General features: G+C 42.9%; 1 protein-coding gene across 1 annotated transcript in view; it reads right to left on the minus strand.

Annotated features, from left to right (window-relative positions):
- Positions 1 to 25,958, minus strand: part of LOC115107136 (apoptotic protease-activating factor 1) — a 102,669-nt gene that overhangs the window by 20,747 nt on the left and 55,964 nt on the right. Inside the window, exon 27 of the mRNA XM_065008372.1 lies at positions 25,727 to 25,873. Within this exon, the coding sequence (XP_064864444.1) occupies positions 25,727 to 25,873 (147 nt within the window). The remainder of the gene's footprint in view (positions 1 to 25,726; positions 25,874 to 25,958) is intronic.

Consider the following 25,958-nt stretch of genomic DNA (forward strand, 5'->3'; position numbering starts at 1 on the left):
TACACTCAAGTGTGTGTGTGTGTGTGTGTGTGTCAGCACCCAGAACCAAGTGGAGAGCGAGGGAAACGCTGTCTGACACAACGGCTGCATTATTCAACAAAGGCTCCACCCAATGAAATATTGATGCAGTTAATTCTTTAACTCCTCCATCTCTCTCATCCCTTCCTCCCTTTCTCTCCCTCTCCTCTCTCTCTCGGAAAGGACGGCATTGTCTCAATTTCTATATGCATATGTACTCTCTGTCCTGGCAAGGCCGTGTGTGTGTGTCTGTTTCTCTCCTGTCTCCACCTACCTCTCCCACTCTTCCCTAACCCTCTACATTTGTGTGTGTCGGTCTGTCTGCGTGTGTGTGTGTCTGCGTGTGTGTGTGTGTCTGCGTGTCTCTCTCCACCTACCTTTCCCTCTCTTCCCTAACTCTCTCCCACATCTTGCCTCTCTTTTTCTCCATCTCTTCCCGGGGTGTAAGGTATAACATGCCCCCTCCCTCTCCCACAGACAAAGACAATTAACCCAGGTTTAATGAGAGGAGCATCGGAACAACAGGCTTTGGGGGGGATAAATATTTCACTATATTATGTTGTGTTTACGCCATGAGCCTGAGAAGAGATATACTGTAGCTAGGCCAAACTCAGGGTTGCCAACCAAATGGCACCCTATTCCCTTTATAGTGCACTGCTTGGATAGGGCTCTGGTCAAAAGTAGTGTACTATAAACGGAATAGGGTAGCTTTTGGGATGTAGCAAAAGCTGAACAAGGCTAGATCACGGCTCTAGCTGAAGAAGAAGAAGAATATTTTATTAGTTCAACCGAGACAGAAATTAGTCTTCTGCTTTTACCAAACCGCACGGTTTCATCGCTGCTTGATGAAAGATCTGTCTCTCTGTCTGTTAGAGACCGACTGTCTGCACTCCTAAACTACCAGTCATTTTGTACCGGACAGATCATGCTTTACACATTAGAACGTATAGATGTGTGTGTGTGTGTATATGTATGCATGTGTGTGCGTGCGTGTGTACGTACACGCAAACACACATTAAGTTGGAGAAGCTGGAGCAGAGAGCAGCCAATGAGCAGTTTGGGTGGTCCTTACTCAAGGGAACGGTGACAATAGCTGGCTCTTTCAAAGACCGAGATGTAGCTTTTGATCTTGGAATAAGAAAAATATGAACACACAAATATAATAACTGTACTGTGTCTGATCGTAATTATATCCGAAATACACATTTAATTTATACAAAAACACAAGCCTAAAAACAAAACCTCAAACAACAAAATCACAAAAAACACCCATCCCAAACCCACATACACACAAAGCCACCACATAGCACAGAACTGTGATTTAAAGTATGTGATGTGACAGGTAGTGTGTGTGTATTTTTAGAGGCATGTCTCTGCTCTGCGTGGAGTTTGGCATGGCTCTCCTGCAGCTTCTCTGTTGGGAACTATCAGTATGTGGTGTTATGGCTGGGGAGGAACAACAGATCTACACTGACAAGGTTCTCTCCTACTGACTCGCTCCACCATGTCTTATCGGATGACTTCATCCAATCTATTTACCGACAGACTGTGGTGTAAGAATGCTGTATCTACAAGCATTAGAAAATGCACCGTTGTTGTATTACTAAACTAGGTGTTTGTGACGTTACATCAGGAGACTTGAACGGACCAATCAATATAATATACATTTCTCGTCCAATATTGTTAGCCGACTGAATATTAAACATTATTAACAGGGTTTCAGCAACAAGATATTTACAGATGGATTATTTAGCTTTATGGGGGACACAGATCACACAAATTACCTCCATCTCTCGCTTTAACTCTCACCCTTCTCTATGATTCTCTCCCTCACGAATATACTCTTTCTTTTCTCCCCCTTTCCACCTCTCCAGGGGAAGGTCATATTAACCTTGACGCCTCTCACTCTCCTCATTGGCCACCTGGGTCTTGTTAGCACACATTTAACAACCATAACACACACACACACACACACACACAGACAGACAGAGAAAGGAGAGAGAGGATCAGAAAGCTCTCATTTTATCCAATTCTTACCCCTGTTCAGAAGCTTATGATGAAGGAGAGAGAGATTGAGAGAGGGGTTCCAATGGGGAGATGAAAAGTGAAAAAACAGAATGAACACCTGAGAGAAAGGGAGAGTGAGAAACAGACAGAGAGAGAGAGAGAGACACACAAAGTGAGCGAGTAAAAGAGTGAGAGAAAGACAGAGCGAGAGAGGAGAGATACCATTAGTGTGAGAGACGTCCTATGGGGAACAGAGAGATGGAGAGCAACAACAGCGAGTGTGAAAAGGTGAGATAAGGTTGGATGTCTTCTCTTGGTCTTCAATCACCTAGAGAAGAGAAGTGAGGTCTGACAACACTACCGACAGGCAACTGCCTTCATCTAAACTCCTCACATCCATCTACAGTACTGTGTGCGTCTCTACGTGTGTGTGTGTGTGTGTGTGCGTGTCTACGTGTGTGTGTGTGTGTGTCTGTACACGTGTGTGTCGGTGCATGATTCATGTGAGAGTAACTAGGGAAATGAATGAAGGTTAAATGAGGATGGTATGAGATCTGGGGATATATTTGATAAATGTGGGTATATTGAGAAAACAGAACATACAGTGTCTTGAGAAAGTAGTCATACCTGTTAACTTATTCCACATTTTGTTGTGTTACAGCCGGAATTCAAAATGGATAAAAAAATAAAATAAATGATCACCCATGTACACGCAATAACCCATAATGACAAAGTGAAAACATGTTTTAAGAAATGTTAGCAAATTTATTGAAAATGAAATGCAGACATATCTAATTTACAACCCAAATTTGTAGATGCACTTTTGGCAGCAATTACAGCTGTGAGTCATTCTGGGTAAGTCTCTAAGAGCTTTCCACACCTGGATTGTGCAACATTTGCCCATTATTATTTAAACAAATTGTTCAAGCTCTGTCAAATTGGTTGTTGATCAATGTTAGACAACCATTTTCAGGTCATGCTATAGATTTAAGTCAAAACATTAACTCGCCTTTCAAGAACATTCCCTGTCTTCTTGGGAAGCAACTCCAGTGTAGATTTAGCCTTGTGTTTTAGGTTATTGTCCTGCTGAAAGGCAAATTAATCTCCCAGAGTCTAGTGGAAAGAAGACAACCAGGTTTTCCTTTAGGATTTTGCCTGTGCTTAGCTCCATTACGTTTCCATTACGTTTCTTTTTTATCCTGAAAAACTCCCAATTCCTTTATGATTACAAGCATACCCATTACATAATGCAGCCATAACTATGCTGGAAAATATGGAGAGTGGTACTCAGTGGCAACTCGTCATTTAGGGCATGTTATTTTGGCATTAATTCATGTCACATATCAGCAAACGATGTAAAACATTTTTAAAAATAATATTGAGTTAATAAAGCCGCATACAAAACATGGTCTCTTTCTTGAGTAAGGCAGCTCCAAAATGCAGGCGTTTCAGCCTAGCTCAGTGCTTTCTGTGGTGGAGGGGCAGCTAGCGGAATATACAGAGTGTAGGCGTTGGTAATCTTCTTTAGTTGTGCCGTGATTGGCTCAGTGTTCTGTCACTCATGGGAACACTACGTCACAGCAGAATCTACAGGGAAAGCTAGGCAATTTAAGTCCCCTTGGGTGCTGCCATACATTTACATTAGAAGGGCATATTTAAGAAGGCTCAAGGTCATTGGCCACAGATAAAATGACATCAAATCACGTTATATCTACCGTTTGATTGGATCATCTTACTTCAAAATCTTAGCTAGCAAGCTAGACAAGCAGTCATCGCCATGAACCACGTCGACAATCTACTGGAAAATCCTTTTACATCCTTGCAATATGAAGATAAATTATAGATTTTTAAAAAAAGGTATCGGTGCTCATTGGCCATAAACATTACACAAGTCGGAAATCGCAAATTCAACAATGAGTGGTTTGGAAGGAATCAGTAGCTAACTGCAAGCGTTGCAAAGCAATCACCATTTTGCTTCGCCTGCCTGCTATTTGGTGGAGAGGGTGTGTGGTCCAAGTCTGGGTTTAAGGATTTAAATAATCTGTCTGAAATGGTCTCTTTTCCAAGCTTAAAAAGATACACAGTCACTCGCAACACCATGGGCCAGAAAGGTTGAATACATTAGCCATGCTGTCCATCCAGCATGACTTCTTCCGTGTTTAAGACAACTGGGAACTCTGGGGGAAAAACTAGCTCCAACTTGGAAATTACATTTTGAACGGTCATCCAAAAGAATTCCACACCGGGAACTCAGGCCTCTTTCTAGCGCTCCGACCTGAAGATCACGGACATCATGATTCAACCTTTTTTGTTTTTTTTTAAAGAGTTCCCTTTAAAAAAAAAGCACCTTTGATGACAAAATGTGCCCACAAGAAGGACCGCCACGCCACCTTCCTGTTCAAGTAAGCACAACAACGGTCCAAAGATTAGCTCATGTGCTTTTATTCACGAGGAAGGGATAATATATAATGTTGTTGGGTCTGTAACCATGAAGAGGGGATACTATATAATGTTGTTGGGTCTGTAACCATGAAGGGGGGATAATATATAATGTTGTTGGGTCTGTAACCATGAAGGGGGGATACTATATAATGTTGTTGGGTCTGTAACCATGAGGAAGGGATACTATATAATGTTGTTGTGTCTGTAACCATGAAGAGGGGATACTATATAATGTTGTTGGGTCTGTAACCATGAAGAGGGGATACTATATAATGTTGTTGGGTCTGTAACCACGAGGGAGGGATACTATATAATGTTGTTGGGTCTTTAACCATGAAGAGGGGATACTATATAATGTTGTTGGGTCTTTAACCATGAAGAGGGGATACTATATAATGTTGTTGGGTCTGTAACCATGAGGAAGGGATACTATATAATGTTGTTGTGTCTGTAACCATGAGGAGGGGATACTATATAATGTTGTTGGGTCTGTAACCATGAGGAGGGGATACTATATAATGTTGTTGGGTCTGTAACCATGAGGATGGGATACTATATAATGTTGTTGGGTCTGTAACCATGAGGAGGGGATACTATATAATGTTGTTGGGTCTGTAACCATGAGGAGGGGATACTATATAATGTTGTTGGGTCTGTAACCATGAGGATGGGATACTATATAATGTTGTTGGGTCTGTAACCATGAGGGGATACTATATAATGTTGTTGGGTCTGTAACCATGAGGAGGGGATACTATATAATGTTGTTGGGTCTATAACCATGAGGAAGGGATACTATATAATGTTGTTGGGTCTGTAACCATGAGGGGATAATATATAATGTTGTTGGGTCTGTAACCATGAGGAGGGGATACTATATAATGTTGTTGGGTCTATAACCATGAGGAAGGGATACTATATAATGTTGTTGGGTCTATAACCATGAGGAAGGGATACTATATAATGTTGTTGTGTCTGTAACCATGAGGAGGGGATACTATATAATGTTGTTGGGTCTGTAACCATGAGGATGGGATACTATATAATGTTGTTGGGTCTGTAACCATGAGGGGATACTATATAATGTTGTTGGGTCTGTAACCATGAGGAGGGGATACTATATAATGTTGTTGGGTCTGTAACCATGAGGAGGGGATACTATATAATGTTGTTGGGTCTGTAACCATGAAGAGGGGATACTATATAATGTTGTTGGGTCTGTAACCATGAGGAGGGGATACTATATAATGTTGTTGTGTCTGTAACCATGAGGAGGGGATACTATATAATGTTGTTGGGTCTGTAACCATGAGGAGGGGATACTATATAATGTTGTTGGGTCTGTAACCATGAGGATGGGATACTATATAATGTTGTTGGGTCTGTAACCATGAGGGGATACTATATAATGTTGTTGGGTCTGTAACCATGAGGAGGGGATACTATATAATGTTGTTGGGTCTGTAACCATGAGGAGGGGATACTATATAATGTTGTTGGGTCTGTAACCATGACGGAGGGATACTATATAATGTTGTTGGGTCTGTAACCATGAGGGAGGGATACTATATAATGTTGTTGTGTCTGTAACCATGAGGAGGGGATACTATATAATGTTGTTGGGTCTGTAACCATGAGGGAGGGATACTATATAATGTTGTTGTGTCTGTAACCATGAGGGGATTCTATATAAATGTTGTTGGGTCTGTAACCATGAGGAGGGGATACTATATAATGTTGTTGTGTCTGTAACCATGAGGGGATACTATATAATGTTGTTGTGTCTGTAACCATGAGGGGATTCTATATAAATGTTGTTGTGTCTGTAACCATGAGGAGGGGATACTATATAATGTTGTTGTGTCTGTAACCATGAGGGGATTCTATATAAATGTTGTTGGGTCTGTAACCATCTTGGAGTCCAAGATGGCGTAGCAGTCGGACGTGTGTTTTGTTTTGTCCCGTCCTGTCTGGTGTATATATTTCGTACATATTTTAATCTCACTTTCCAACTACAGGCTGAATATACTCTCCTGCAACCCGCATCACCCAATGTGGTACGGATCTGCTTTTTCTATACTTTAGAAGCGGAACCCCCATCAGAAGCTAGCCAGCTAACTAGCTACTAGCTAGTACTCAGTTAGCCACTGCTAGCGGTCTTCAAAGTTAACTAGGACACCAGCGCGACATCAACCCAGAGCATATCAGACTGCTTTTTCTCTACCACATCTCCGGATTCCTACCGCAAGCTCTGAACCTTTACACCGGATCATCGCAACTAGCTAGCTGCAATCCGAGTGGCTACTCCTGGCTAACGTCTCTGTCCCAAAGCAAGCACCAGTTAGCCTTGAGCTAACCTCGAGCTAAGCCCATCTCCCGACTAGCCGAAGAGGTCCAACAGCAAATTGTTGGGCTACAAATACCTCTTTTGCCAATTGGCCTGGACCCTTTACTGCCGACACGGAGCCCCGCCGATCCATCACGACTGGTCCGCCGACATAATCGTCCGAGGTGGTTTCAACAGGCTTTTCCGTTGCGACATCGCCAAAGATCCATCTGCTGGCCAAGGCCCGCGAGCTTTCTGAATCGCTGTGTCTCCAGCTCACCTAGCGTACTAGAGCACCTGTAGCATACTCCTGGGCTACAATTACCCGGGCCCACGACCGGTCTGTCGATGTCACCGCATGAAGAGGAATAAACAGACTCACCCCATCGCGACGTCCCCCAAAGGCTAACTCTCTAGCCCTCGCTATCTCCCTGCTTGCTAATTCGGCCTGCTAACGGCTAGCTTGTCTAGCTCCGGTCCGCTAACTGCTACCTTGTCTAGCCCGGGCCTACGAACTGTTAGCTTGTTAGCACAGGCCTGCTAACCGTCTGAATCACCGCGTCCCAAACACTCTCTGGACCCATTTACTTTCTATCTCTTTTTGATTTTTAATTTGTTTATACCTTCCGGAAACCTGCCTCACCCAATGTGATACGGAATCGCTATTACTTTTAATTTTTTTATGACACACTCAAGAACCTCCAGACGCTAACCAGCTAACTAGCTACAAGCTATTTAGTCATTGTTAGTTTTTTTTTAAACCTGGATAACACTCGCCAGTCCAGCTTCCCTGCCCATCCACCGCTGCCCCCTGGACACTGATCTCTTGGCTACATAGCTGACGCACGCTGGACTGTCCATTAATCACGGTACTCCATTCTGCTTGTTTGTTTTATCTGTCGGCCCCGTTGCCTAGTCAACGCCATTTTACCTGCTGTTTGTTGTGCTAGCTGATTAGCCTCGCCTACTGTTTTTAGCTAGCTTTCCCAATTCAACACCTGTGATTACTGTATGCCTCGCTGTATGTCTCTCTCAAATGTCAATATGCCTTGTATACTGTTGTTCAGGTTAGTTATCATTGTTTTAGTTCACAATGGAGCCCCTAGATCCACTCTTCATACCCCTGTTACCTCCTTTGTCCCACCTCCCACACATGCGGTGACCTCACCCATTACAACCAGCATGTCCAGAGATACAACCTCTCTCATCATCACCCAGAGCCTGGGCTTACCTCCGCTGTACCCGCACCCCACCATACCCCTGTCTGCGCATTATGCCCTGAATATATTCTACCATGCCCAGAAACCTGCTCCTCTTATCCTCTGCCCCCAACGCTCTAGGCGACCAGTTTTGATAGCCTTTAGCCGCACCCTCATACTACTCCTTCTCTGTTCCGCGGGTGATGTGGAGGTAAACCCAGGCCCTGCATGTCCCCAGGTACCCTCATTTGTTGACTTCTGTGAGCGAAAAAGCCTTGGTTTTATGCATGTCAACATCAGAAGCCTCCTCCCTAAGTTTGTTTTACTCACTGCTTTAGCACACTCTGCTAACCCTGATGTCCTTGCCGTGTCTGAATCCTGGCTCAGGAAGGCCACCAAAAATTCTGAGATTTCCATACCCAACTATAACATCTTCCGTCAAGATAGAACTGCCAAAGGGGGCGGAGTTGCAGTCTACTGCAGAGATAGCCTGCAAAGTAATGTCATACTTTCCAGGTCCATACCCAAACAGTTCGAACTACTAATTTTGAAAATTACTCTCTCCAGAAATAAGTCTCTCACTGTTGCCGCCTGCTACCGACCACCCTCAGCTCCCAGCTGTGCCCTGGACACCATTTGTGAATTGATCGCCCCCCATCTAGCTTCAGAGTTTGTTCTGTTAGGTGACCTAAACTGGGATATGCTTAACACCCCGGCAGTCCTACAATCTAAGCTAGATGCCCTCAATCTCACTCAAATCATCAAGGAACCCACCAGGTACAACCCTAACTCTGTAAACAAGGGCACCCTCATAGACGTCATCCTGACCAACTGGCCCTCCAAATACACCTCCGCTGTCTTCAACCAGGATCTCAGCGATCACTGCCTCATTGCCTGTATCCGCCACAGAGCCGCAGTCAAACGACCACCCCTCATCACTGTCAAACGCTCCCTAAAACACTTCTGTGAGCAGGCCTTTCTAATCGACCTGGCCCGGGTATCCTGGAAGGACATTGACCTCATCCCGTCAGTTGAGGATGCCTGGTCATTCTTTAAAAGTAACTTCCTCACCATTTTAGATAAGCATGCTCCGTTCAAAAATGCAGAACCAAGAACAGATACAGCCCTTGGTTCACTCCAGACCTGACTGCCCTCGACCAGCACAAAAACATCCTGTGGCGGACTGCAATAGCATCGAATAGTCCCGTGATATGCAACTGTTCAGGGAAGTCAGGAACCAATACACGCAGTCAGTCAGGAAAGCTAAGGCCAGCTTCTTCAGGCAGAAGTTTGCATCCTGTAGCTCCAACTCCAAAAAGTTCTGGGACACTGTGAAGTCCATGGAGAACAAGAGCACCTCCTCCCAGCTGCCCACTGCACTGAGGCTAGGTAACACGGTCTCCACCGATAAATCCATGATTATCGAAAACTTCAATAAGCATTTCTCAACGGCTGGCCATGCCTTCCGCCTGGCTACTCCAACCTCGGCCAACAGCTCCGCCCCCAGCTCCTCGCCCAAGCCTCTCCAGGTTCTCCTTTACCCAAATCCAGATAGCAGATGTTCTGAAAGAGCTGCAAAACCTGGACCTGTACAAATCAGCTGGGCTTGACAATCTGGACCCTCTATTTCTGAAACTATCTGCCGCCATTGTCGCAACCCCTATTACCAGCCTGTTCAACCTCTCTTTCATATCGTCTGAGATCCCCAAGGATTGGAAAACTGCCGCAGTCATCCCCCTCTTCAAAGGGGGAGACACCCTGGACCCAAACTGTTATAGACCTATATCCATCCTGCCCTGCCTATCTAAGGTCTTCGAAAGCCAAGTCAACAAACAGGTCACTGACCATCTCGAATCCCACCGTACCTTCTCCGCTGTGCAATCTGGTTTCCGAGCCGGTCACGGGTGCACCTCAGCCACACTCAAGGTACTAAACGATATCATAACCGCCATCGATAAAAGACAGTACTGTGCAGCCGTCTTCATCGACCTTGCCAAGGCTTTCGACTCTGTCAATCACCATATTCTTATCGGCAGACTCAGTAGCCTCGGTTTTTCGGATGACTGCCTTGCCTGGTTCACCAATTACTTTGCAGACAGAGTTCAGTGTGTCAAATCGGAGGGCATGCTGTCCGGTCCTCTGGCAGTCTCTATGGGGGTGCCACAGGGTTCAATTCTCAGGCCGACTCTTTTCTCTGTATATATCAATAATGTTGCTCTTGCTGCGGGCGATTCCCTGATCCACCTACCTCTACGCAGACGACACCATTCTATATACTTTCGGCCCGTCATTGGACACTGCGCTATCTAACCTCCAAACGAGCTTCAATGCCATTCAGCACTCCTTCCGTGGCCTCCAACTGCTCTTAAACGCTAGTAAAACCAAATGCATGCTTTTCAACCGATCGCTGCCTGCACCCGCATGCCCGACTAGCATCACCACCCTGGATGGTTCCGACCTTGAATATGTGGACATCTATAAGTACCTAGGTGTCTGGCTAGACTGCAAACTCTCCTTCCAGACTCACATCAAACATCTCCAATCGAAAATCAAATCAAGAGTCGGCTTTCTATTCCGCAACAAAGCCTCCTTCACTCACGCCGCCAAGCTTACCCTAGTAAAACTGACTATCCTACAGATCCTCGACTTCGGCGATGTCATCTACAAAATGGCGTCCAACACTCTACTCAGCAAACTGGATGCAGTCTATCACAGTGCCATCCGTTTTGTCACTAAAGCACCTTATACCACCCACCACTGCGACTTGTATGCTCTAGTCGGCTGGCCCTCGCTACATATTCGTCGCCAGACCCACTGGCTCCAGGTCATCTACAAGTCCATGCTAGGTAAAGCTCCGCCTTATCTCAGTTCACTGGTCACGATGGCAACACCCATCCGTAGCACGCGCTCCAGCAGGTGTATCTCACTGATCATCCCTAAAGCCAACACCTCATTTGGCCGCCTTTCGTTCCAGTACTCTGCTGCCTGTGACTGGAACGAACTGCAAAAATCGCTGAAGTTGGAGACTTTTATCTCCCTCACCAACTTCAAACATCAGCTATCCGAGCAGCTAACCGATCGCTGCAGCAGTACATAGTCTATTGGTAAATAGCCCACCCATTTTCACCTACCTCATTCCCATACTGTTTTTATACTGTTTTTTTATTTATTTACTTTTCTGCTCTTTTGCACACCAATATCTCTACCTGTACATGACCATCTGATCATTTATCACTCCAGTGTTAATCTGCAAAATTGTAATTATTCGCCTACCTCCTCATGCCTTTTGCACACATTGTATATAGACTGCCCCTTTTTTTCTACTGTGTTATTGACTTGTTAATTGTTTACTCCATGTGTAACTCTGTGTTGTCTGTTCACACTGCTATGCTTTATCTTGGCCAGGTCGCAGTTGCAAATGAGAACTTGTTCTCAACTAGCCTACCTGGTTAAATAAAGGTGAAAAAAATAAAATAAAATAAAAACCATGAGGAGGGGATACTATATAATGTTGTTGGGTCTGTAACCATGAGGAGGGGATACTATATAATGTTGTTGGGTCTATAACCATGAGGAAGGGATACTATATAATGTTGTTGGGTCTGTAACCATGAGGGGATTCTATATACATGTTGTTGGGTCTGTAACCATGAGGAAGGGATACTATATAATGTTGTTGGGTCTGTAACCATGAGGAGGGGATACTATATAATGTTGTTGGGTCTGTAACCATGAGGAAGGGATACTATATAATGTTGTTGGGTCTGTAACCATGAGGGGATTCTATATAAATGTTGTTGGGTCTGTAACCATGTTTGCCAGTGACATGGCCTCTTCCCATACAAATATTATTTTTCAACAAAAAAGTTCAGTAATTCTAGTTGATATTGCGAGTTCTTTTTTGTTGCTTTGTTGTCACCGTTATGGTGCCATTAACTTGGTTTACTTGCTAAAATCACCAGTGGTGGTACTCAGTAATGTGTTGTGTTTTCTCCAAACAATACTATGTATTCAGGACTAAAAGTTAATTCATTGCTTTGCCACATTTTTTACAGTATTACTTAAGTGCCTTCTTGCAAACAGGATGCACATTTTTGAATATATTTTATTCTGCACAGGCTTCCTTTTTACTCTGTCAAATATGTTAGTATTGTGGAGTAACTACAACGTTGTTGATCCATCCTCAGTTCTCCTATCACAACCATTAACCTCTAATGGTTTTAAATTCACTATTGGCCTCATGGTAAAATACCTGAGTGGTTTCCTTCCTCTCCGGCAACTGAATTAGGAAGAACACCTGTATCTTTGTAGTGACTGGGTGTACTGATACACCATCCAAAGCATAATTAATCACTTCACCATGCTGAAAGAGATATTCAATGTCTGCCATTTTCTTTTTACCCATCTACCAATGGGTGCCCTTCAAAAATCTCCCTGGTCTTTGTGGTTGAATCTGTATTTGAAATTCACTGCTCAACCTTACAGATGTGTGGGGTACAGAGATGAGGTAGTCGTTAAAATATATGTTAAACACTATTATTGCACACAGAGTGAGTCCATGCAACTTATTGAGCACATTTTTACTCCTGAACTTATTTAGGCTTGCCGTAACAAAAGAGTTTGAATACTTTTGTCTCACTAGATTTCAGTATTTAATATTTATTAAATCTGTAAAAATGTTTTAAAAAAACAATTCCACATTATGGGGTATTGCGTGTGTAGGCCACTGACAAAACATCTAAATTTCATCTATTTTATATTCAGGCTGTAACACAGCAAAATGTGGAAAAAGTCAAGGGGTGTGAATACTTTGTGAAGGCATGCTATATGTGGGTCTGTTGAGAGAAAGAACACGTACACAGAGTGTACAACACATTACAAAAACCTGCTCTTTCCATGACAGACTGACCAGGTGAATGCTATGATCCCTTATTGATGTCACTTGTTAAATCCACTTCAAATCAGTGTAGATGAAGGGGAGGAGACAGGTTCAAGTAGAATTTTTAAGCCTTGAGACAATTGAGACATATATTGTGTGCCATTCAGAGGGTGAATGGGCAAAAAAAGATTTGTGCCTTTGATCGGGGTATGGTAGTAGGTGCCAGGCACACTGGTTTGTGTCAAAAACTACAACGCTGCTGGGTTTATGACAGTTTTATCAAGAATGGTCCACCACCCAAAGGACATCCAGCCAACTTGACACAACTGTGGGAAGCATTGGAGTCAGTGTGGAACGCTTTCAATACTTTCTAGAGTCCATGCCCTAACGAAATGGGGCTGTTCTAAAGAAGGTGCTCCTAATGTTTTGTACACTCAGTGTATATGGGTATATTGAGAGAAGAGAACATACAGTACCCACATACATGTTATGTTCTGCTGACATAGGTGTTTCTAACATGTATGGAATCAGGAAGCTGAATATTTATGCAACTAATATATTTTATTTATTTTTTATTCATCTTTAAAAAACGTGTTGAAAAAAATTCCACTTTGAAAGAGTATTTTGTTTAGATTGTTGACAAACATTTTTTTTTAAATGTAATCCATTTCAATCCCACTTTGCAACACAATAAAATGTGAAGAAATCCAAGGGGTCTGAATACTTTTGCAAAGCACTGTATTTTGGAATATTGAGAAAATTCAACATTATATCGCTTGCATTAGTCTTTTATAGAACCGTAATGTACTAATATAGAGCATATATTATTTGTACTACTTTCTACATTGAAAGTGGGCAAAACAAAAGTATGACTAAAACTATGAAATAACAAATATGGAATCATGTAGTAGCCAAAAGAAAAGTGTTAAATCAAAAAATATATTTTATATTTGAGATTCTTCAAAGTAGCCACCCTTGCCTTGATGACAGCTTTACACACTTTTGGCATCCTCTCAACCAGTTTCATGAGGTAGTCACCTGGAATACGTTTCAATTAACAGGTGCGCCTTGTTAAAAGCTTGTGGAATATATATTTAGTTCTTAATGCGTTTGAGCCAATCAGTTGTATTGTGACAAGGTAGGGGTGGTATACAGAAGAAAGACTAATAGTTGAAGTCGGAAGTTTACACCGTAGCCAAAAAAACTGAGTTTAAAAGTTTCACAATTCCTGACATTTAATCCTAGTAAAAATTCAGTCTTAGGATCACAACTTTATTTTAAGAATGTGAAATGTCATAATAATAGTAGAGAGAATGATGTATTTCAGCTTTTATTTTTTACATCACATTCCCAGTGGGTCAGAAGTTTACATACACTCAATTAGTATTTGCTAGCATTGCCTTTAAATTGTCAAACGTTTTGGGTAGCCTTCCACAAGCTTCCCACAATAAGTTGGGTGAATTTTGGCCCATTCCTCCTGACAGAGCTGGTGTAACGGAGTCAGGTTTGCATGCCTCCTTGCTCACACACGCTTTCTCAGTTCAGCCCAAAAGTTTTCTATAGGAGGTCAGGGCTTTGTGATGGCCACTCCAATACCTAGACTTTGTTGTCCTTAAGCCATTTTGCCACAACTTTGAAAGTATGCTTGGGGTCATTGTCCATTTGGAAGAATCATTTGAGACCAAGTTTCAACTTCCTGACAGATGTCTTGAGATGTTTCTTCAATATATCCACATAATTTTCCTTTCTCATGATGCCATCTAGTTTGTGACGTGCACCAGTCCCTCCTGCAGCAAAGCACCCCCACAACATAATGCTGCCACCCCCGTGCTTTACGGTTGGGATGATGTTCTTCGGCTTGCAAGCTTCCCCCTTTTTCCTCCAAACAGAACGATGGTCAGTAAGGCCAAACAGTTCTATTTGTGTTTCATCAGACCAGAGGACATTTTAAAAAAAAGTATGATCTTTGTCCCCATGTGCAGTTGCAAACCGTAGTCTGGCTTTTTTTTTTAAATGGCAGTTTTGGAGCAGTGGCTTCCTCCTTGCTGAACTGCCTTTCAGGTTATGTCGATATAGGACTCGTTTTACTGTGGATATAGATACTAATATACAGTCACATTGTAGGGTTTTTTTAATGAATTTATTTGCAAATTATGGTGGAAAATAAGTATTTGGTCAATAACAAAAGTTTCTCAATACTTTGTTATATACCCTTTGTTGGCAATTACAGAGGTCAAACATTTTCTGTAAGTATTCACAAGGTTTTCACACACTGTTGCTGGTATTTTGGCCCATTCCTCCATGCAGATCTCTTCTAGAGCAGTGATTTTTTGGGGCTGTTGCTGGGCAACACGGACTTTCAAATCCCTCCAATGATTTTCTATGGGGTTGAGATCTGGAGACTGGCTAGGCAACTCCAGGACCTTGAAATGCTTCTTACGAAGCTACTCCTTCATTGCAAAAATGTTTGGGATCATTGTCATGCTGAAAGACCTAGCCACGTTTCAACTTTAATGCCCTTGATGATGCAAGGAGGTTTTCACTCAAAATCTCACGATACATGGCCCCATTCATTCTTTCCTTTACACGGATCAGTCGTCCTGGTCCCTTTGCAGAAAAACAGCCCCAAAGCATGATGTTTCCACCCCCATGCTTCACAGTAGGTATGGTGTTCTTTGGATGCAACTCAGCATTCTTTGTCCTCCAAACACGACGAGTTGAGGTTTTACCAAAAAGTTCTATTTTGGTTTCATCTGACCATATGACATTCTCCTAATCTTCTTATGGATCATCCAAATGCTCTCTAGCAAACTTCAGACGGGCCTGGACATGTACTGACTTAAGCAGGGGGACACATCTGGCACTGCAGGATTTGAGTCCCTGGCGGCATAGTGTGTAGATGGTAGGCTTTGTTACTTTGGTCCCAGCTCTCTGCAGGTCATTCACTAGGTCCCCACGTGTGGTTCTGGGATTTTTGCTCACCGTTCTTGTGATCATTTTGACCCACTGGAATTGTGATACAGTGAATTATAAGTTAAATAATCTGTCTGTAAACAATTGTTGGAAAAATTACTTAGGAATTTGTGCATGACACAGACTTGCAAAAACTATAGTTTGTTAACAAGAAATGTGCGGAGTGGTTGAAAATGGAGTTTTATTGACTCCAACGTAATTGTATGTAAACTTCCGACTTCAACTGTATTTGGTTAAAGACCAAGTCCATATAATGACAAGAACAGATCAAATAAGCAAAGAGAAAAGACAGTCCATCATTACTTTAAGATCAGTCAATGCGGAAAAATTCAAGAACTTTTAAAGTTCCCTCAAGTGCAGTCGCATAAACCATCAAGCGCTATGATGAAACTGGGACCGCCACAGGAAAGGAAGACCCAGAGTACTCTGCTGCAGAGGATAAGTTCATTAGAGTTACCAGCCTCAGAAATCGCAGCCCAAATAAATGCTTCACAGAGTTCAAGTAAGAGACCTCTGAACAGTTGATGTTGAGATGAGACTGTGAATCAGGCCTTCATGGTTGAATCGCTACAAAGAAACCACTCCTAAAAGGACAACAATAAGAAGAGACTTGCTTGGGCCAAGAAACACAAGCAATGTACCTACATTAGGCCGGTGGAAATCTGTCCTTCAGTCTGAGGAGTCCAAATTTGCGATATTTGGTTCCAATCGCCATGTCTTTGAGAAGCGGAGTAGGTTAACGGATGATCTCCGCATGTGTGGTTCCCACCGTGAAGCATGGAGGAGGTGGTGTGATGGTGCTTTGCTGGTGACACGGTCATTGATTTATTTTGAATTCAAGACACACTTAACCATTATGGCTACCACAACATTCTGCAGCGGTACGCCATCCCATCTGGTTTGCACTTAGTGGAACTATCATTTGTATTTCAACAGGACAATGACCCAACACACCTCCAGGCTGTGTAAGGGCTATTTGACCAAGAAGGAGAGTGATGGAGTGCTGCATCAGATGACCTGGTCTCCACAATCACCCGACCACAACCCAAATGACATGGTTTCGAATAAGTTTGACCGCAGAGTGAAGGAAAAGCAGCCAGCAAGTGCTCAGCATACGTAGGAACTCCTTCAAGACTGTTGGAAACCATTCCAGGTGAAGCTGGTTGAGAGAATGCCAAGAGTGTGCAAAGTTATCATCAAGGCAAAGTGTGGCTATAAAATATATTTTGATTTGTTTAACACTTACTACATGATTCCATGTGTTATTTCATAGTTTTGATGTCTTCACTAGTATTCTACAATGTAGAAAATAGTAAAAATAAAGAAAAACTCTGGAATGAGTAGGTGTGTTCTAACTTTTGACTGGTACTGTATATTGGTCTGTGGTTGCATACCAAATGGTGCACTTTCCCCTATACAGTGCACTACTGTTGACCAGAGCGAGTTGGGCCCTGATCAAAAGTAGTGCACTAAATAGGGGAATAGTGTGCCATTTGGGATGTATACTGTGTCTCCTCAATCCTAAGGACTAGTGTTGACTTAGCAACAGTGGAGGTGTAGGGGTGAGGATGAAGCATCTAAGATTGAGCGCTCCGTGTGAATTACTCAGGGTCTCCTGCTGTGTGTGTGTGTGTGTGTGTGTAGGTAGGTAGGTAGGTGTGTGTCAGGATGAGCCTCTTCACACATCCCACCTCTACTTGGATTATGGCACTATGACAGATTGTCTCACAGCAACTCATGCTGAATCTGTGAGATCCCGCTGATTCTGAGTGTACCTATGTGCGTACCTGTGTCTGCATGTATGTGTGTGTGTGTGTGCGTGTCTTCATGTGCGTGATGTGTGTCAGACTGTGTGATGTATAACTGTGCGTCGGGGGCTGTCTCACAGGTGTAAGCCAGGCTGTGTGAGGTATTACCGGGCAGAGAATGATGGGGTCAGTGTGATATTACACCCTCACTTAGAGAGCTGCCCCAAAACACCTCATCACTCCCTGAAACACACACACACAATGTCCTATCCTGGTGTCTCAGAGGCTTAAGGAAGCATTGGAACAGCTCCCAGAGGGTCACACACCATGCTGCTTTTAATTACACTACCTGATATTACCTGTCACATGGACCAGACGGAGAGAAAAAAAAGATAAATAATGAGAGTCCATGGAAAGGGACCAGAGATGGAGAATAGAGTGAGGGAGAGATCTCCTTTAAATATAGCAAGACAGAGATAGTGTGAGTGTTGTGGTGGGAAGTTACTCCAGGAAGCCATAAGGAGGAGACAGATAGGGGTTGACAGACATCAGGGAGACTAGCTTTATTGAATCAACATCACAGCACTACTGATCCCATCAGCACCACTTCTACTGAACACACACGTCTGTAATGATAAGTTCTTCTCACTGTTGGCTGCTTCCTCAAGTTAGTTTTCATACAGCGTGATACAAAATCAACATTTGGAAAGACATGGTCTTCTTCAGGCAGACAAAGCTACAGTACAAACTAGGCCTTAACTCAATCAAAACCCCAAATTGTCAGAGCAGAAGGAAGCAAGTTTTGTACTTGATTCATGCGTCCTTCACAAAGACACATTTTCACAGTGGGTGCGAGATACTGTGGCTTGTAGGCCTCTCCAGGTCTCACACCCACTGTGAAATTTGGTGGAGGATCAGTGATGATTTGGGGGTGCTTCAGCAAGGCTGGAAATCGGGTAGATTTGCCTTTGTGAAGGACGTATGAATGAAGCCACGTACAAGGTTGTCCTGGAAGAAAACTTGCTTCCTTCTGCTCTGACAATGTTCCCCATCTCTGAGGATTGGTTTTTCCAGCAGGACAATGCTCCATACCACACAGTCAGGTCAATCAAGGTGTAGATGGAGGACCACCAGATCAAGACCCTGTCATGGCCAGCCCAATCTCCAGACCTGAACCCCATTGAAAATGTCTGAGAATGTGATCAAGAGGAAGATGGATGGTCACAAGCCATCAAACAAAACCGAGCTGCTTGAATTGTTGCGCCTTAAAGTCACCCAACATCAATGTGAAAGACTGGTGGAGAGCATGCCAACAAGCATGAAAGCTGTGATTGAAAATCAGGGTTATTAAAGCAAAGATTTATGAACTCTTCCTAATTAAACATTAGTATTGTGTTGTTTAAAAATGAATATGGACTTATTTTCTTTGCATTATTCGATGTTTGACAACACTGCATCTTTTTTGTTATTTTGACCAGTTGTCATTTTCTGCAAATACAGTGGGGCAAAAAAGTATTTAGTCAGCCACCAATTGTGCAAGTTCTCCCACTTAAAAAGATGAGGCCTGTAATTTATCATAGGTACACTTCAACTATGACAGACAAAATGAGAAAAAATAAATCCAGAAAATCACATTGTAGGATTTTTAATGAATTTATTTGCAAATTATGGTGGAAAATAAGTATTTGGTCAATAACAAAAGTTTCTCAATACTTTGTTATATACCCTTTGTTGGCAATTACAGAGGTCAAACGTTTTCTGTAAGTCTTCACAAGGTTTTTCCACACTGTTGCTGGTATTTTGGCCCATTCCTCCATGCAGATCTCCTCTGGAGCAGTGATTTTTTTGGGGCTGTTGATGGACAACACGGACTTTCAACTCCCTCGAAAGATTTTCTATGGGGTTGAGATATGGAGACTGGCTAGGCCACTCCAGGACCTTGAAATGCTTCTTACAAAGCTACTCCTTCATTGCCCGGGCGGTGTGTTTGGGATCATTGTCATGCTGAAAGACCCAGCCACATTTCACCTTCAATGCCCTTGCTGATGGAAGGAGGTTTTCACTCAAAATCTCACGATACATGGCCCCATTCATTCTTTCCTTTACACGGATCAGTCGTCCTGGTCCCTTTGCAGAAAAACAGCCCCAAAGCATGATGTTTCCACCCCCATGCTTCACAGTAGGTATGGTGTTCTTTGGATGCAACTCAGCATTCTTTGTCCTCCAAACACGACGAGTTGAGTTTTTACCAAAAAGTTCTATTTTGGTTTCATCTGACCATATGACATTCTCCTAATCTTCTTCTGGATCATCCAAATGCTCTCTAGCAAACTTCAGACGGGCCTGGACATGTACTGGCTTAAGCTGGGGGACACGTCTGGCACTGCAGGATTTGAGTCCCTGGCGGCTTAGTGTGTTACTGATGGTAGGATTTGTTACTTTGGTCCCAGCTCTCTGCAGGTCATTCACTCGGTCCCCCCGTGTGGTTCTGGGATTTTTGCTCACTTGTGATCATTTTGACCCCACGGGGTGAGATCTTGCGTGGAGCCCCAGATCGAGAGAGATTATCAGTGGTCTTGTATGTCTTCCATTTCCTAATAATTGCTCCCACAGTTGATTTCTTCAACCCAAGCTGCTTACCTATTGCAGATTCAGTCTTCCCAGCCTGGTGCAGGTCTACAATTTTGTTTCCGGTGTCCTTTGACAGCTATTTGGTCTTGACCATAGTGGAGTTTGGAGTGTGACTGTTTGAGGTTGTTATCAGTATAAAAGACACCTGTCCACAAGTTCAAACAGGTGCCATTAATAATACAGGTAACGAGTGGAGGACAGAGGAGCCTCTTAAAGAAGAAGTTACAGGTCTGTGAGCCTTTTAACAAGGCTAATCTGAAAACAAGACTCCCTAAATTCTATCAGCATATCGATTGCGCAACCAGGGCTGGTAAAACCCTGGATCATTGTTATTCTAACTTATTCTAACGCATACAAGGCCCTCCCCTGCCCTCCTTTCGGAAAAGCTGACCACGACTCCATTTTGTTGCTTACAGCCTACAGACAGAAACTAAAACAAGAAGCTCCCGCACTCAGGTCTGTTCAACGCTGGTCCGACCGATCTGATTCCACGCTTCAAGACTGCTTCGATCACGTGGATTGGGATATGTTCCGCATAGCGTCCAACAACAACAACAACATTGACAAATACGCTGATTCGGTGAGCGAGTTCATTAGAAAGTGCTTCGATCACGTGGATTGGGATATGTTCTGCATTGCGATCAAACAACAACATTGACGAATACGCTGATTCGGTGAGCGAGTTCATTAGAAAGTGCATCGGTGATGTCATAACCACAGCATCTATTAAAACATTCCCAAAGCAGAAACCCTTATCCCAGTCTGCTGTTCCCAAATGCTTCAAGAGGGCCACCATTGTTCCTGGTCCCAAGAAAGCGAAGGTAACGGAGCTAAACGACTACCACCCCGTAGCACTCACTTCCGTCATCATGAAGTGCTTTGAGAGACTAGTCAAGGACCATATCACCTCCACCCTAGTTGACACCCTAGACCCATTCCAATTTGCATACCGTCCCAATAGGTCCACAGACGACGCAATCGCAACCACACTGCCCTAACCCATCTGGACAAGAGGAATACCTATGTGAGAATGCTGTTCATTGACTACAGCTCAGCATTTAACACCATAGTACCCTCCAAACTCGTAATCAAGCTCGAGACCCTAGGTCTCGACCCCGCCCTGTATAACTGGGTACTGGACTTCCTGACGGGCCGCCCCCAGGTGGTGAGGGTAGGTAACAACATCTCCACCCCGCTGATCCTCAACACTGGAGCCCCACAAGGGTGCGTTCTGAGCCCTCTCCTGTACTCCCTGTTTACCCACGACTGCGTGGCCATACACGCCTCCAACTCAATCATCAAGTTTGCGGACGACACTACAGTGGTAGGCTTGATTACCAACAACGAGACGGCCTACAGGAAGGAGGTGAGGGCCCACGGCGTGTGGTGCCAGGAAAGTAACCTCACACTCAACGTCAACAAAACAAAGGAGATGATTGTGGACTTCAGGAAACAGCAGAGGGAGCACCCCCCTATCCATATCGACGGGACAGTAGTGGACAGAGTAGTAAGTTCTAAGTTCCTCGGCGTACACATCACAGACAAACTGAATTGGTCCACCCACACAGACAGCGTTGTGAAGAAGGCGCAGCAGGTATGTGTTTACATACCCTACATTACTCATCTCATATGTATATACTGTACACGATACCATCTACTGCATCTTGCCTATGCCGTTCTGTACCATCACTCATTCATATATCTTTATGTACATATTCTTTATCCCTTTACACTTGTGTGTATAAGGTAGCAGTTGTGGAATTGTTAGGTTCGATTACTCGTTGGTTATTACTGCATTGTCGGAACTAGAAGCACAAGCATTTCGCTACACTTGCATTAACATCTGCTAACCATGTGTATGTGACAAATAACATTTTATTTGGATTTATAACCAGAGAAACGGATCATTTTGCAGTGGTCTCTTATTTTGTTCCAGTGCTGTATATTTTGTAATAATTTCCAGCTGAAATCTGGATACAGGTTTGATTGAATAAGGCCCACTGTTAATACATACAGATGCAATTAGTCCGTTTTATTTATTCTGTCCCCAAGTCTCCCCAGGCTAAATTAGCCATCGTTTAACAATGAATACACAGCTGCCACGGCAATTATTATGACTGACAGCTCACCTCTCACCCACAATAAATCAATCAACGCTCATTACAAGGGATTCGCCTCTTCAGCGCAGACAGGCATAATAATCCATCACTGCTCGTTACATCTACACATGCTCAGATCCATCAAGTCAAGGTACCTCAGGAGAAAGAAAGGAAGTGTGGAAAGAGGAAGTGATAGAAGGACAGAATACCTCCATCACTCTGGATAAGAGCAAGTGTCATCAGGAGGTAATGATGGAATTAGTAGTTAAGTTCTCCATCAGTATCCATGGAGTTGACTCATTAACACAATGCACAACATATTGACTGATCACAATGGGCTTAATGACCTGGGGCTCATCAATAAAAACTAGAATCTTCCCAATGAAGACAACAAACAAAAAGGCTAGCTAACAACTGCGAGAGAAAGAAGTTTGAAATTAACATGCAGTCAATTTATTTTGTGTTTCTTGGATACGTGGAAAACAGTTTGATTCAAACAGACTAGAGGTCGACCGATTAATCGGAAATCGGTATTTTTGGACGCCGATTTTTTACAATTATTTTTTTCTTTTTAAATTTAAAATACCTTTATTTAACTTTATTAACCTTTATTGAACTAGGCAAGTCAGTTAAGAACACATTCTTATTTTCAATGACGGCCTAGGAACGGTGGGTTAACTGCTTTGTTCAGGGGCAGAACGACAGATTTTCACCTTGTCAGCTCGGGGGATTCAATCTTGCAACCTTACAGTTAACTAGTCCAACGCAATAACGACCTGCCTCTCTCTCGTTGCACTCCACAAGGAGACTGCCTGTTACACGAATGCAGTAAGCCAAGGTAAGTTGCTAGCTAACATTAAACGTATTAAAAACAATCAATCATAATCACTAGTTAACTACACATGGTTGATGATATTACTAGATATTATCTAGCGTGTCCTGCGTTGCATATAATCTGACTGAGCATACAAGTATCTGACTGAGCGGTGGTAGGCAGAAGCAGGCGCGTAAACATTCATTCAAACAGCACTTTCGTGCGTTTTGCCAGCAGCTCTTTGTTGTGCGTCAAGCATTGCGCATTTTATGACTTCAAGCCTATCAACTCCCGAGATGAGGCTCGTGTAACCGAAGTGAAATGGCCAGCTAGTTAGCGCGCGCTAATTGTCGTTCTGTTGCTGGTTTGAGCCCAGGGAGGAGCGAGGAGAGGGAAGGAAGCTATACTGTTAGACTGGCAATACTAAAGTTCCTATAAGAACATCCAATAGTCAAAGGTTAATGAAATACAAATGGTATAGAGAGAAATAGTCCTATAATTCCTATAATAACTACAACCTAAAACTTCTTACCTGGTAATTTTTAAGACTCATGTTAAAAGGAACCACCAGCTTTCATATGTTCTCATGTTCTGAGCAAGGAACTTAAATGTTAGCTTTCTTACATGGCACATATTGCACTTTTACTTTCTTCTCCAACACTTATTATTTAAACCAAATTGAACATGTTTAATTATTTACTTGAGGCTAAATTGATTTTATTGATGTATTATATTAAGTTAAAATAAGTGTTAATTCAGTATTGTTGTAATTGTCATTATTACAAATAAAATAAAATAAAAGTCGGCCGATTAATCGGTATCGCAGTTTTTGGTCCTCCAATAATCGGTATTGAAAAATCATAATCGGTCGACCTCTAAAACAGACACTTGAATATCACAGAAAAAGATGTGTTGAGAGACATTAGAAGAAAAACATCCATCACATTGATCCAATGTACGTTAAAACCACTGGTTTAACTAGTTGCTCCTACCCTCTACTTTTTTGAACATTTTGTTAAAAATCGCGCAACATTTCAGCGCCCTGCTACTCATGCCAGGAATATAGTACGTTCATATGGTTAGAATGTGTGTATAGGAAACCCTCGGACGTTTTTAAAACTGGTTAAATCACGACTGTGGCTATTACATAACGTGCGTTACATCGGAAAGCGCAGGAAAACCTGATCACAGAAAATGGAAATAAATATCCTTGCGCCACTTCCAGCAATTGTTAACAGTGAGCCGAATTAGATAAGACCGAGCATTCAACTCCCACAGCATCCCCATGTAGTCGAGTATCTTGTGAATTTAATCCTCTTTGATTCTTGGTTGAACCGAAAGAGGGGCACGACGTACCTCCGGTCTCCGCCCAGATCATTCCGGAAGAGCTCTCTCCTGAAATTTTTTCCAAGACGACAGCTAATGATATGTACATCGCCTACGGATGAATTTTATCGCTTATTAACGTTTACTAATACCTAAAGTAGCATTACAAACGTATTTCAAGTGTTTTGTGAAAGTTTATCGTCTACTTTTTGAATTTTAAAAATTACGTTACGTTGTGAAATCGCTGTTTTTTTCGTTTATCACACAGTCTACATATAACGATATCTTGGCTTTATATGGCCCGATTTAATCGAAATAAAGACCCAATAGTGTTTATGGGACATCTAGGAGTGCCAACAAAGAAGATGGTGAAAGGTAATGACTGTTTTCTATTTTATTGTGCGGTTTGTGTAACGCCGAAATGCTAATTATTTTGTTTACGTCCCCTGCTGTGCTTTTCTGTTGTAGTGTATTGGTGCATGCTATCAGATAATAGCTTCTCATGCTGTCGCCGAAAAGCATTTTAAAAATCTGACTTGTTGCCTGGATTCACAACGAGTGTAGCTTTAATTTGATACCCTGCATGTGTATTTTAATGAACTTTTGAGTTTTAACTAATACTATTAGCATTTAGCGTAGCACATTTGCATTTCCAGAGCTCTAGTTGGGACGCAAGCGTCCCAGGTAGAGGTAAGAGGTTAATATGCTTAATACATTTACTAGAGGCTTTTGGAATTCAGAGCGGAGGAGACAAGTGAGTTAAGGAATGCTGCTGTTGAATTTTCCTGAAATCACTCAGGCAAAAAACTCCCTCTCTCTTCTCTCACACCCACGCCCGCCCACCTACCCACGCCCATCCACGTATGCTAAATGTAATGCCCCCAAGCTTTCTTACACCACAGTAGGTTTATAGTACTCCCAAAGCAGTAGTCACAGCGAGAGTGTGAGTGAGATTTCATATCTCATCCTACTCCAAACTTGATTGGATTGCGGAGTGTGTGTCTGCATGTGTCTGTTCCACCTCTCTGATTACCTCCAGTTTTACAGAAGGAGGGATCACCTGGGGGTCAGCCTCAGTCAGGCTCTGATTGGCTTTTTAACCAGGCAGTGATGATGTAATCCCCGGGGGACAAGGGCTCTGGTCGATAGCGCTTTAAACCTCAGTTTGTTCCCATTAGTGTGTGTGTGTGTGTGTGTGTGTGCGTGTGTGTCGATGTCTTTACATGTCTGTGTGTGTCTCTCTCAGTGTGTATGTGGTTCCTACCTTAATGTATCCTCCTGTAGACAGCAGCACAGTGTTGTCTGGGGAGAAGTGCAGGTCGGTCACCCAGCCTCCGTGCAGAGAGTCCATGGCGTCCTTGTTGTCACGGGAACAGATCTTTAGTAGAGTACCATCCTTCATGTTCCACAGCTGAGACACACATGAGACAAACAAATGAAAAATTAGAGAAATGAATGAGACATAGTAGTTATAAATGGTGGGGTGTATGACAGCT

This window comes from Oncorhynchus nerka, linkage group LG23 (genome assembly GCF_034236695.1).
Source record: "Oncorhynchus nerka isolate Pitt River linkage group LG23, Oner_Uvic_2.0, whole genome shotgun sequence".
NCBI classification, from domain to species: Eukaryota; Metazoa; Chordata; class Actinopteri; order Salmoniformes; family Salmonidae; genus Oncorhynchus; species Oncorhynchus nerka.